This window comes from Bos taurus, chromosome 22 (genome assembly GCF_002263795.3).
Source record: "Bos taurus isolate L1 Dominette 01449 registration number 42190680 breed Hereford chromosome 22, ARS-UCD2.0, whole genome shotgun sequence".
Taxonomy (NCBI): Eukaryota; Metazoa; Chordata; class Mammalia; order Artiodactyla; family Bovidae; genus Bos; species Bos taurus.
The window spans coordinates 18,975,765-18,989,570 of NC_037349.1; the positions used below are offsets into that span (position 1 = coordinate 18,975,765).

Sequence of the window (13,806 nt, forward strand, 5' to 3'; positions counted from 1 at the left end):
TTACCATCTGAGTCACCAGGGAAGTCCTTCTGGCGCTGAAATTAAATAATCTTTGAGCCTCATTCCATCATTCCATTTGTAACAAAGTTTAATGTTGCCTGCCTACAAACTGTTCAATGCCTCTGTACATTGCTGTGCAATGTGCACTCCAGTGAGAATCTCCTGTGTATACATACATGCTTATTCAAATCCTTGACTTTATTTTCCTGTTAGAATTTGATATGCATGCTGATTTTCCATAGGACTGACATAAGGCAGTAGGATCTTCATGACCTGCCACCCCTACATCCCAGGTAACTGCTTTCAGCCCAGAACAGCAGACACTTGCCATCACTGAGCTATTACTACATAATGATATCATTTTAGATCCCCTGTTTGAGTGATCTAATTTAATCCCCACAATAACTTTGGAAGTAAACTTTTCTTATTCCCATCTCAAAGATGAGGAAAAGCTTTGAGAGGTTAAGCAATATTTTCCAATCTCCCACAGGGATGTGAAGATACAGCCCTGGAACACAGTCCTAGCCTCTTTCATGACAGACAGTTTCACAACCATTTTGGTAGAGTGATTTTTCTGATGTCAAGATGGCCTCAATCTCTTCTGCAGACACATCACTTTATGTGTTTTCCTACTTCTTTTGACCTTGGTATCTCCACAAAAACATACTATTCCCAAAGAGATCATACACTGGCTTGGTCTCTATGTCAGCAACATACTGGTGAGCATTAAGGGTGAACACTTACCCAGTGGGGCGGGGGTGGCAGAGTATACATTTAACCTGAAAAACATATCACATCCGCTCTTTCTTTTCACATGTGACACATAATCTATAATGAACTATCTAAAATGACCTCCTCTATGACGTATGTAGCTGCCACTGCATGCATAAGGAGACGGAACTCTTCCACGAAGTAGCGTGAATGGCATTAGTACCTGTCAGGTAGAGTTTGTGCTTTCTGTGACAGCTTAAAACACCAACAAATCTCAAGGACATGACCCCTTGGGGAAGGGCAGCCAAGGCAACCAATAAGCAGCATCGGTCCCTGGCGAGTCTTAATTTATATCAGTAACAATTAGGCAACCTCTGGGGAAGGCGGCATGAAGAATGTCCAGTTCTCAGTGTTGAGAGATCTTGGAACTGGGTATCAGGGAAAGTTGGGATTTGTTAAAACACTGAGGAATGTGGTAGCTTTCCTTGTTTGAAGGTGACTTTAAGTGCATACGGAAAATTTACAGGAATAGAAATTATATGGTTGTTCACGTAAGTTCCTATAAGAATCTATGCACATGTATACCTGTGATGGATTCATTTTGATATTTGGCAAAACTAATACAATTATGTAAAGTTTAAAAATAAAATTAAATTTAAAAAATAAAATAAATACATTTAAATTAAAAAAAGAATCTATGCACAAGTAACAGCACATTAAATTATAAAGCATACACAGTTTTTTTTTTTTTTAATGATAATTTCTTGTTTAACAATTATTCTCCTTTTTGTGACTTTGTACCATCTTGGGTCTTTTAGATCTCACTGTTTTCCCCTGATCTCAGGGACTTGCTCTCTCTAAATAGTTATGGATACCACACCTCATCTTTAAGACTCATCTGACCAGATAACTTATGTAATTATCTTGAATGATCCAAGACTACTTGGAACTAATAGATAATAAGTAGCTCATGATGGCTAAAGGAGATCAGTCCTGGGTGTTCTTTGGAAGCACTGATGCTAAAGCTGAAACTCCAATACTTTGGCCACCTCATGCGAAGAGTTGACTCATTGGAAAAGACTCTGATGCTGGGAGGGATTAGGGGCAGAAGGAGAAGGGGATGACAGAGGATGAGATGGCTCGATGGCATCACCGACTCGATGGACGTGAGTCTGAGTGAACTCCGGGAGTTGGTGATGGACAGGGAGGCCTGGTGTGCTGCGATTCATGAGGTCACAAAGAGTCGGACATGACTGAGCGACTGAACTGAACTGATGGCTAAAGAGAATATATATTCCAGAAAAAAAAAGGCGTGCATGCTAGTTTGTGTCCAAATACTAGGAATGGATATTTCAAGACTTTCTTCTTTTTCAGCAGAGACCAGTCACAGACAGATATGCGAAGGGGGCTGTTTTCTGCAGTCCTCAGGTCAAGACATCTACTAACTACACTCTCTGCACTGCCAGATGATTCAGCCTGCCTCCACCTCTGGTTGCTTCTTCCCCACGTGCCCATTCTCTTGATGCTTCAAAATCTGATACCAACACAAGTTTTGCCTCACATCACCCCATATCCTTAAGTGCACCAATGGCACTTAAGTGGATGGCACTCCCATCCACTCTTTAATTAAAACAATTTCTCAATGCTAGAATTCTCATTAATACATTTATTATGTCATTTCTCTCCATGTTTTCTTTCCCTGTGATCTAGCAAATCTCAGTCTGTCCTTTCCCCCATTTTTCCAAGTTCCAAAGTGTCAGGATTTTTGAAATAGTATTTTGGGGATACTTTCAAAGAAAATACAAGTTTAGTTGAATTTGGGCAAAGAAAGTATAAGAAATAATAACAAGCACAGACCAGCCATGTTCTTATAGCCAATAATGGGAAGAACGAAAGACACACTGATAGTGGTAACATCTACCTTCACATAGGATGGCAGCTGCTACTGCAAGGGAAGTGGGAAGTAAGAAAACAGAAGATATTTACATAATTTGGGGTCACAGGTAATTTAGCAGATGTGATCATGGACTCTTCGCATGGAGGAAGCATGATATGAGAACACAAACACTGCTGTTTCTATTTCTGAAAGTAGTGGTTTGGATAATGAGCTTGCATGTTTTTATAAACTTAAACTCTCGATAATCAGCACTAAAATATGACTGCAGACAAAACAGTCTGGTTAGAGTATCTATACAGACTGGAGATGGGCCTGAGAATGATCCTAATGGCCATTAGAGCATTCAGTCCCCCTTTCAGACTCTACAAAACATCAAATGTCAGAAAGAGCCAGAAAACTGTCATCAATCATTTGGATACTTCCAGCACATTTGGATGTCCCCTGTCATAGAGACAAATTATCCACATGTCAAACTAATTTTTCGGTTTCCACTTGAAAGCTTTGTGTCACCTAGGTCTAGTCAACATTGAATTAATTTTTTTTTCTCCCCAACCCCCTACAACGTTATAAGGATCCTATTACTGACAACACTGTTGTTATACACTATGGTCCAGAGAATGTGGTTAATCTGATATTCTAGGTAACTGAGTCACACATCCAGTTGTGTATTGTACAGATTTTTCAAATCATTATTGTAACTCATGTCTCTTTATATCTTATCTCCCCTTCTTCAAATGCATATATACACACACACATTCTTCACATGCATACATACACACACACACACAAACAACACTCCTTGAAGTAAAGGTCTAAATTTCAGCATCCTCACACCATTCATGGTATTTTAGTACTGTGCTCAATATACATTCAGATCAGATCAGTCGCGTCTGACTCTTTGTGACCCCATGAATCGCAGCACGCCAGGCCTCCCTGTCCATCACCAACTTCCGGAGTTACTCAGACTCATGTCCATCGAGTTGGTGATGCCATCCAGCTATCTCATCCTCTATCGTCCCCTTCTCCTCCTGCCCCCAATCCCTCCCAGCATCAGAGTCTTTTCCAATGAGTCAACTCTTTGCATGAGGTGGCCAAAGTACTGGAGTTTCAGCTTTAGCATCATTCCTTCCAAAGAAATCCCAGGGCTGATCTCCTTCAGAATGGACTGGTTGGATCTCCTTGCAGTCCAAGGGACTCTCAAGAGTCTTCTCCAACACCACAGTTCAAAAGCATCAATTCTTCAGTGCTCAGCCTTCTTCACAGTCCAACTCTCACATCCATACATGACCACAGGAAAAACCATAGCCTTGACTAGACAGACCTTTGTTGGCAAAGTAATGTCTGCTTTTGAATATGCTATCTAGGTTGGTTATAACTTGCCTTCTAAGGAGTAAGCGTCTTTTAATTTCATGACTGCAGTCACCATCTGTAGTGATTTTGGAGCCCCAAAAAATAAAGTCTGACACCGTTTCCACTGTTTCCCCATCTATTTCCCATGAAGTGGTGGGACCGGATGCCATGATCTTCATTTTCTGAATGTTGAGCTTTAAGCCAACTTTTTCACTCTCCACTTTCACTTTCATCAAGAGGCTTTTGAGTTCCTCTTCACTTTCTGCCATAAGGGTGGTGTCATCTGCATATCTGAGGTTACTGATATTTCTCCCGGCAATCTTGATTCCAGCTTGTGTTTCTGCCAGTCCAGCACTTCCCATGATGTACTCTGCATAGAAGTTAAATAAACAGGGTGACAATATACAGCCTTGATGAACTCCTTTTCCTATTTGGAACCAGTCTGTTGTTCCATGTCCAGTTGTAACTGTTGCTTCCTGACCTGCATACAGATTTCTCAAGAGGCAGGTCAGGTGGTCTGGTATTCCCATCTCTTTCAGAATTTTCCACAGTTTATTGTGATCCACACAGTCAAAGGCTTTGTCATAGTCAATAAAGCAGAAATAGATGTTTTTCTGGAACTCTCTTGCTTTTTCTGTGATCCAGCAGATGTTGGCAATTTGATCTCTGGTTCCTCTGCCTTTTCTAAAACCAGCTTGAACATCAGGAAGTTCACGGTTCACGTATTGCTGAAGCCTGGCTTGGAGAATTTTGAGCATTACTTTACTAGCGTGTGAGATGTTGCTGAATGGGTGAATCTATAATATCTGGATGGCCAATATTTAAAGACCTACATTGCAGAGAAAGACTCCTCATGAGTATATACAATATGAAGGTCTCTTTCTTGATCATACTAAAGACATTTCAGTGTTTGTGCTACCTCAAGGTCATCTTTGCAAATGTTGAAGCCACTTAAGCATAAAATCGGTGAATGTTATGTAATACAGGGCTAGGTGGTAAGACGGCAGGATAGGCTACACCCTGGTTCAAGATCTCCCCCGATTTCCAGTATCCGAAGGATAAAGACCCAAATCCACACATGTCCCATCACAGCTTATTCCTTTGTCCATATCTTTATACATCCAGCTTTGACTCACACATGCATCCTATTCTCTTTAGAGCATGTTTTTCTGCTTTTCAAGTCCTCTGAGGCATCATCATTTTTCCTGCTATGAGCCCTGTGCCATGCTCTTCCTCTCTCAGAAACTCTCCAGCCTGTTCTTCTCCATTCCTAACCAGCCAGTGTCTACTCATCTTTTGAGAAAGCTTCTACCTTTAAGATGAGTAAAATTCCTTGATTATATGCCCATACACTCTCAGAATATTTATTACAGTATATAATTATGTATTCATAGAAAGGTCACTGGAATAATGTAGATTTCCCCCCTACTTTCTCTAGCAGCATGAAAGCATGGTTTACTTACTTGGTTTACTCCCCATTGGATCAGGAGGACCTGGCACAGTGATGAGTAGAAAGGAGTCACTCAATACGTATTTATGAATGAATCCATGAATAAATATGTGATTCTGCTTTCTGATTATGGACTACACATAAATAAATGGTAAACACTTGTGCTTCTTATTTAGAATACTTATATAAGATTATATATGAGGCTTAGTATCTTAAAGCATATTTTAAATAGCAGGTAACTCAATTTGGACATTATGAAAATCCACTGAAATCCTCATTACTCTGACCCCAACATACACTTTGTTTCCTTCATCAAAGATGTTATTTTAGCATTTTTAGTCATGTCTCTGCTGACCATTCATTCTGATGCTAATATGGAATTGGTAAGAGATTTAAACCTCTGTGAAAATGACTTTATACTCCTGGCTACAACATGAACTAATATTTATCAGCAAAAGCATTCAAGGCAACATGACCCCTTTTGAATTCAAAGAATCAATGAAAATGTCAATTATCACTAGATGGACAGGCCGAAAAGAATACATTCTTGTCTGTAGTGTTTTTGTCCTGCAAGACTCATGCTCCTGTTCCATTTTCTGAATAATCTAGTAAGATTCAATTTACTTTTTCAATTTGTCTCCAGCCAAGCTTCCTTCTGTCAGCTCTACAGAAATTTCAATGCTGGCCACGTAGAGTAACAGGAGAAGGACAACGAGAATGAGATTACCTGTGCATTTGCGATCTGTGTCTTCTTTCTTTGACCCACTAATCGTCAGCTTGCAGTTGAAGTTTTCCTCCCAGTATTCGGCAAACCACACATTTCTTCGATTGTTTTCAAGAGTGCGGGATGTAAAATAGGCATCGAACCCTAAACAGAGTTAAATGAAAAGGTCATTGCTTGCGGGGCACTGCTGGAACATTTGGAAATAAAAATACCAATAATAGTTTTTCTTTGTTTTAGTGGACTGGATGCTTGCTCTTTTGTGTCAATCAAAAAAAAAAAAAAAGAATAAGAAAAAGGTAAAAAATTCTAATGCCAACACACATGGCTAAATCTTTACTTCATTCTGTCAGGCAGATGCGTGGCGGACAAATGACATTTCACAGTGAAATCTGAGTTACAGATCTTAGCGATAATATGATGACAACAGCATCCCTTGTGCCTCTTGGGAACTAGACCAGGGACAAAGCATCTTTATCATCACTGAGATAATAAGTGATCATTCCCGTACTTACTATGGGCCAGACTCTGCTTGACGTCGGTTCTTTCTTTCATTCACTGAGAAATGAAAGGTTGTTCTTTCTTAACAACCTGTGTGCCAGCTGCTACCACTTCCATTATGCCAGGGAAAAAACAGAGCCTTAGAAGAAATAGGGCTTTCCCTGGTGGCTCAGATGGTGAAGAATCTACCTGTAATAGACTAGGGATTCAATCCCTGGGTTGCTAAGATCTCCTGGAGGAGGGAATGGGAACCCACTCCAGTATTCTTGCCTGGAGAAGCCCATGGACAGAGGAGCCTGGCAGGCTATAGTGCATGGAGTCACAAAGAGTCAAACGTGACTTAGCAACTTAATATAGTCATATGAGAAGAAACAGCACCATGCCTAAGGTCAATCATTATGCCATATTCTGCATCCCTAATCATGTAAGTTATGACCTGTGATTATCATTCTAAGAACCTTCCTGCATTTAGTAAAGATCCATTATGGAACTGACTTTCCACTCAAAAAGTGAGTTTATGTAGAGATCATAGGTAAACTGACCCTAACATGAGTGTAAAGCTGTTTATGAAGAGCATTAGATGAACAGACTTGAGAGTATAAGTTCCTAGGAAATCTTTAGCTACCTCGTTAGTATGGTTCAGCCTTAAATGATCCAATGGTCCTTCAAGAATCAAATTGGACTCAGAATCAGAAGAGCGGGCATTGAATCCCAACTCCACAAATCTCAGTAAGTCATGGAAACATGAACAAGTACAGGCTGGAGTGGTCTTATTTCCCTTTCATTTACTTGTAGAATGAAAACCGCACTACCTGTTTCCCTCACAGCATCTATTTTCTAGCCATGGCAACACTTTGGAAACTCACTGGTTTTAAGATCAAGAACCACAGAAGGTGGATTTATTTTCACATTAATTAAATCATTCAAAGTTAAACTTATTTAAAGCCCTAAGGAAAGGGGGGGGGGTCACAACTAAATTTCACAAGAGGAGCACATTGATTTATTTTTATCCACACTATCTTCCTGGCTCAATACACAGTAACCCTACTATAAGTGGAAAACTTGAAATAAGTAAATGAGACAAAGAAACAGCAAAGAAAAAAGGAGACTGCATAATATTTTAGGGAAAATAAAAAGAATAGTCTACATCTCTTGCTTATTTTCTAGGGTGTTGTCAGAACACAATCCTTGACCCAGTATCTAGTCTTTCTATGCTCCTGACTTCATTGATTTGATGTAATCAAGCTATAGCGTCTGATCTCAGCCTGATCTTGGTACTGACAGACTCGTGAGTCTGCTGGAGGTCCCCTCCTGCCTCACTCTTCTCCCATAACCCTGAGACCAAATGACTGTTCAGTAAAATGACAATTCCTACATAAAAGGAATCTCTGTGAAAAACACAGGTGAGTCCCCAAAAGTTTCCAGGAATACTGCACATACACCCTTGGTCATGTAAATACACACATCCACTCACACAGGTGACTAAACTTTCATTTCTCTTTCCATCTTTGCCCCTCCATCTGAGAGAGGGGAGCAACAGTGGCCCTGGAGGCCCCGCAGACCATACTTCCTAAGCTCCATGCCCTGTGACATCCCCTCTTATGGAGGTGGCTTTTTTGTTCATGCACCATTGGCATGTGTGATGCAAATAGTCTGGAAAACCCTTTCCTCACTGCGCCCCTTCCTTGTGAGAGTCTCCTGCTTGGAATCCAGCTACCAGGCTCTAACAGGAATGCCTGGGGGATAGGAAACCATGTGCAAAGAGAAGAGCCCAGACAGACCCCAACCCTCTCAGCCAAGCCTCTCTGGAACCTCGCACCCCTGCTGCTGACGGCAGCAGAACCACTCGGCCGAGACCATCCCCGGCTACAGAACTGGGGTGACTCGTCTTCTCAATCACTGATAGTTGAGGTGGTTTATTTCTGCAGCCACAGACAAAGTGAAATGCTCCTGCCTAGGCACAGCACCCTGAGCCCTGAACAACACACCCTTAAGGAAGACACAGCCTCAAAAGAACACACATAGAAATAAACTCCCTGGCCACATGCCACAGGTCTGAGCCTCAAACCAGACTCAGAAGAGCAGCTTCTAAAATGGCTCAAAACATTGCATCCATACCTACATTCCCCAGCTCAGAAGAAAACATCTTCAGAGGAATCCTCATCACTGAAAAAGTCCATCACTTCAAAACACCTCTCTCTTCAGCCTGTTATCTGCTGGAAATGCAAAGACATGCTGGGTCAGGAAGGACCAAGGGGCAGCTAGTGAACACGCTGGCGAGCGTGAGAAAGCAGCAGGTTCCTCCCTCTAGAACCAACGATTCCCAGAAAGCCTGCACTCTAACAGAAAGAGGACAAGTAGCAGGCTTCCCTCGTCACAACTGCCATCCTTTCCTCACACACCAAGTTCACTCTCAGTTTCTTTCTCACAGCAGGGACTCACCTGTAGGCTGAATTTGGCTTTCATGCCCCCCCAGGAATGAGTGACCAACTTTGCTGGGCATTTCATAAGATGCGGAGGCTCTGGGTGAAACCAAAGAGGCTGTGATTTTAACAAGCCCCAGGTGCTGTGCATGAAGCTTGGGTTTTGAGAAGCAGGGCTTCTCCAATCCTGGGTTTTTAACAAGCTCCAGGTGTTGCTCTTGTTGCCTAGATTGTGAGAAGCAGGGCTCGAGAGAAACTCTGGAGTCTCCACAGCTGGGATTCAAGTGGGTTCAGCCCAATTTGTTAACTCTCAGCGTTGTTACCTTCTCAACCTTGAATGTTTGCCCTGGTTCAGATGCCAGAGTCTTCATTTTGCAGTTGAGACTTCTGCTTCGCACCATACCTTGCTCAGCATGGCAGGAGCCATGCTTTGCCTCCTGTGGCCTGCAGATGGCTGGGGGGAGGTGGAGGGTGCTGGGTGGCCTATGAGTGAATTTTCCTACTGTCTTTGCTCCATTGTTGCCTGGAGCTCCTTTGCAGCCTCAAAGACTGTGTTCCTCACCCATGTCTCCAGTTAATGCCCTGGACTCCCCACCTCAGGAATTTTCATCCTGGTTCAATGTTTTAATGATTCTAAGAAGCTAACCTGAAATAGCCTTGTGCCTTTGAAATGGAGCAGGACCCTACGGTTCTTCTCACCGCATGTCATCTGCCTGCTTTTGCCTGTAGAAGAACTTTACCCAAAGAGTAAGCTTAATCAGAGAAGTGAGAAAATGCAGAAGGAAAGGAAAAGAGTCAAGCAGGACAAAATAACAATAGTTTAGGCATTAAACAAAGTCAAGAGCCTTTAGTTCCTCCTTAAGTGTTACAGATAATATTCTGAGCCATGTCCTGTGAGCTGTCTTATAGATACTGAAACCCCCACGATGTGGAAGAAGTTAATTACATGATAACCAGAGTGTAGCCATGACATACGCTGCCACAATTCTGAGAACTGGCCTCAACAAAGTGGGATCACATTGACCCTGGAACTAAAGGTTAACTGTACTCAAAACAGCTGAGATGACACTATCAGACCATGGCATGATCAACTTGCAGATGACTGTCAGAGCTGACTGTGCTGTTTCTGCATGTAGCCCCTCCTCTGCCTGTGCACCCCTGAAAGTCCCCTTTAAACGCTCTTGCCCACTGATTGTCAGTGGAGGAGCTGACCTTTGGACACAAGTCTGCCCTTGGCCCTGGTTGCTGGCCTCTGAAATAAAGCAAACTTTTCTTTTCACGAGTTGCGCCTCTTTATTGGCTTTTGAGTGGCAAGCAGCCAGACCCCAATTTTGGTCACACGTTAATTACCTTTTCTGAAGGCCCATCGCCTTCAAGGAAAACTCAGAGCCCTTAGCCAGGTACCAACCTAGCATAAACTGGCTTTTGGATGGTTTTCTAGAGACTGGAACTGCTAACCCATAGGAGACCTGCTACGGATCTGTGGGTCTTTACAATCCACTATGTGTCAAGCACTCAGCACTGTGCCTGCTCCAGTAAAATACGAACTGTTCTTTAGTAAACACACTCATCCATTAAACATTTATGGAGCAGCTACCCTGTGACAGGTACTCTTCTCTGTACTCGCAGACCTTGGGATTAAAACATACATGGCCCTTCATGAGATTAAGAGCCAGTCTGATGGAGAAGATAGACTTAACAAGCACCATTTAAATAAATATAAAATTACAACTATGATGGCTTCTATGAAAGAAGGGTACATGATGTTTGGGGAGCACAGAGACAGAACTGTGTTAGGGAGTCAGAGAGGGCTTCCTGGAGAGAGTAGATACGTAGGTAGAAAAAAAAAAGGAAAACCAGGGAGCAGATAAGAGCAGAGATAGGACATTCATTCACATGGAATAGCTATGCCTTAGGAATATCCCCTTCATGGATCACTGCCTTGTCGTGGCAAAGGGCTTGTGTAACTCAATGAAGTTATGAGTCATGCTGTGTAGGGCCACCCAAGACAGACGGGTCATAGTGGAGAGTTCTGACAAAACATGATTCACTGGAGGAGGGAATGGCAAACCACTCCAGTATCTTAAACATGAGAACTCAATGAACTGTATAAAAAGGTAAAAAGATCTAACACTGAAAGATGAGCCCCCTAGATTGGAAGGTGTCCAATAAGCTACTGAAAAGAGTGGAGGAGAGTTACCAATAGCCCCAAAATGAAGTGGCTGGGCTAAAGCGGAAGCAATGTTCAATTGTGGATGTGTCTGGTGATGAAAGTAAAATCCGATGCTGTAAAAACAATATTGCATAGGAACCTGGAATTCTAGGTCCAGGAATCAAGGTAAATTGGGTGTGGTCAAGCAGGAGATGGCAAAAGTAAATAATTGACACCTTAGGAATCAGTGAACTAAAATGGATGGAAAATAGTGAATTTAATTCATTATGTCTACTACTGTGGGCAAGAATCCCATAGAAGGAATGGAGTAGCCCTCATAATCAAAAAAAGTGTCTGAAATGCAGTACTTGGGTGCAACCTTAAAAACGACAGAATGATCTCAGTTCATTTCCAAGGCAAACCATTCAATACCACAGTAATCCAAGTCTATGGCCCAACCACCAATGCCAAAGAAGCTGAAGGTGATGAGTTCTATGAATACCTAGAAGACTTCCTAGAACTAGCATCAAAAAACTATATTCTATTCATCATAGGAGATTGGAATGCAGAGGCAGGAAGTTAAGATACCTGGGGTAACAGGCAAGTTTGGTCCTGGAGTACAAGATGAAGCAGGGTAAAGGCTAACAGATTTCTGCCAAGAGAATGCCCTGGTCATTGCAAACATTCTCTCCCAACAACACAAGAGACAACTTTACACATGGATATCACTAAATGGTCAATACCGAAATCTGATTGACTACATTCTTTGTTGCTGATGATGTAGCAATACAGTCAGTAAAAATAAGACCTGGGGTTGACTGTGGCTCAGATCATCAGCCTCAGCAAGATTCAGGCTTAAACTAAAGAAACTGGGGAAGACCACTAAACCAGTCAAGTACGACTTAAATCAAATTCCCTATGAATATACAGTGGAGGCGACAAATAGATTCAAGGGGTTAGATCTAGTAAACAGAGTGCCTGAAGAAATATAGACAGAGGTCCATAATACTGTGCAGGGAGCAGCAAACAAAACCATCCCAAAGAAAAAGAAAAGGAAGAAGACAAAGTGGTTTCTGGGGAGGGTTTACAAATAGCTGAGGAAAGAAGAGAAGCACAAAGAAAAGATGAAGGGGGAAGGTACACCCAACTAAATGCAGAGTTCCAGAGAACAGCAACGAAAGACAAGAAGGCCTTCCTCAATGAACAATGCAAAGAAATAGAGGGAAACAACAGAAAGAGTACGACTAGAGATCTCGTCAAGAAAACTGGAAATATCAAAGGAACATTTTATCCAATGACGGGCACAATAAAGGACAGAAATAGTAAAGACCTAAATGAAGCAGAAGAGATCAAGAAGAGATGAAAAGAATACACAGAAGAACTGTATAAAAAAAGATCTTAATGATCTGGATAACCATGACGATGTAGTCTTTCACTTAAAGCCAGATACATTCTGGAGTGTGAAGTCAAGTAGGCCTTAGAAAGCAGTGCTGCCAATAAAGCTAGTAGAGGTGATGGGACCCTAAGTTATGATACTATTAAAGTGTTTCACTGAATATGTCAGCATATTTGGAAAACCCAGAAGTGACCACTGGACTGGAAAAGGTCAATCCCCATCCCAATTTCCAAGAAGGGAAATACTAAAGAATGTTCAAACCACCAGACAATTTCACTCATCCCCAATGCTAGCAAGGTTATGCTCAAAATTCAGCAAGCTAGGCTTCAGCATTACATGGACTGAGAATTTCCAGATGTTTAAGCTGGGTTTAGAAAAGGCAGAGGAACCTGAGATCAAATTGCCAACATTCACTGGATCACAGAGAAAGCGAGGGAATTCCAGAAAAATATCTACCTCTGTTTCATTGACTATGCTAAACCCTTTGACTGTGTGGCTCATAATAAACTAGAGAAAATTCTTAGAGAGATGTGAATACCAGACCATATTACCCGTCTATTGAGAAACCTGTATTCGGGTCAAGAAGCAACAATTAGAATCTTGCATGGAAAAACTGACTGGTTCAGGACTGAGAAAGGAGCACAACAAGGTTGTTTATTGTTACCCTGTTTATTTAATTTATACACAGCACATCCTGCAAAATGCTAGACTGGATGAATTACAAGCTGGAATCAAGATCACCAGGAGAAATATCAACAACCTCAGACATGCGTATGATACCACTCTAATGGCAGAAAGTGAAGAGGAAATAATGAGTCTCTTGATGAGGGTGAAGGAGGAGAGTAAAAAAGCCAGCTTAAAACGCAATATTAAAAAATACACACACAAACAAAAACTAAAATCATGGCATTTTGTCCCATCACTTCAAGGCAAGTAGTAGGGGAAAAGATGGAAGTAGGGACATATTTCCTCTTCTTGGGCTCTAAAATCACTGCAGATGGTGACTGTAGCCATGAAATTAGAAGATCATTGATTCTTGGCAGGAAAGAAGTGTTTTAAACAGCAAATACATCACTTTGCTGACAAAAGGTCCATATAGTCAAGGCTCTGGTCTCTCCAGGAGTCATGTACAGATGTGAGAGCTGGATCATAAAGAAGGCAGAGCATTGAAGAATTCATGCTTTTGAGCTGTGGTGCGGAGAAGA

General features: G+C 41.7%; 1 protein-coding gene across 3 annotated transcripts in view; it reads right to left on the reverse strand.

Moving 5' to 3' along the window:
* The window catches only part of GRM7 (glutamate metabotropic receptor 7), a 940,532-nt gene that overhangs the window by 348,656 nt on the left and 578,070 nt on the right, over positions 1-13,806 (reverse strand). For all 3 annotated transcript variants that reach the window (XR_009492289.1, NM_001076055.3, XM_024982891.2), the window contains exon 5: positions 6,136-6,276. Coding sequence is in view for 2 of the 3 variants with exons in the window: in NM_001076055.3 (NP_001069523.3) it covers positions 6,136-6,276 (141 nt within the window). In the remaining variant the exon portion in view is untranslated. The remainder of the gene's footprint in view (positions 1-6,135; positions 6,277-13,806) is intronic.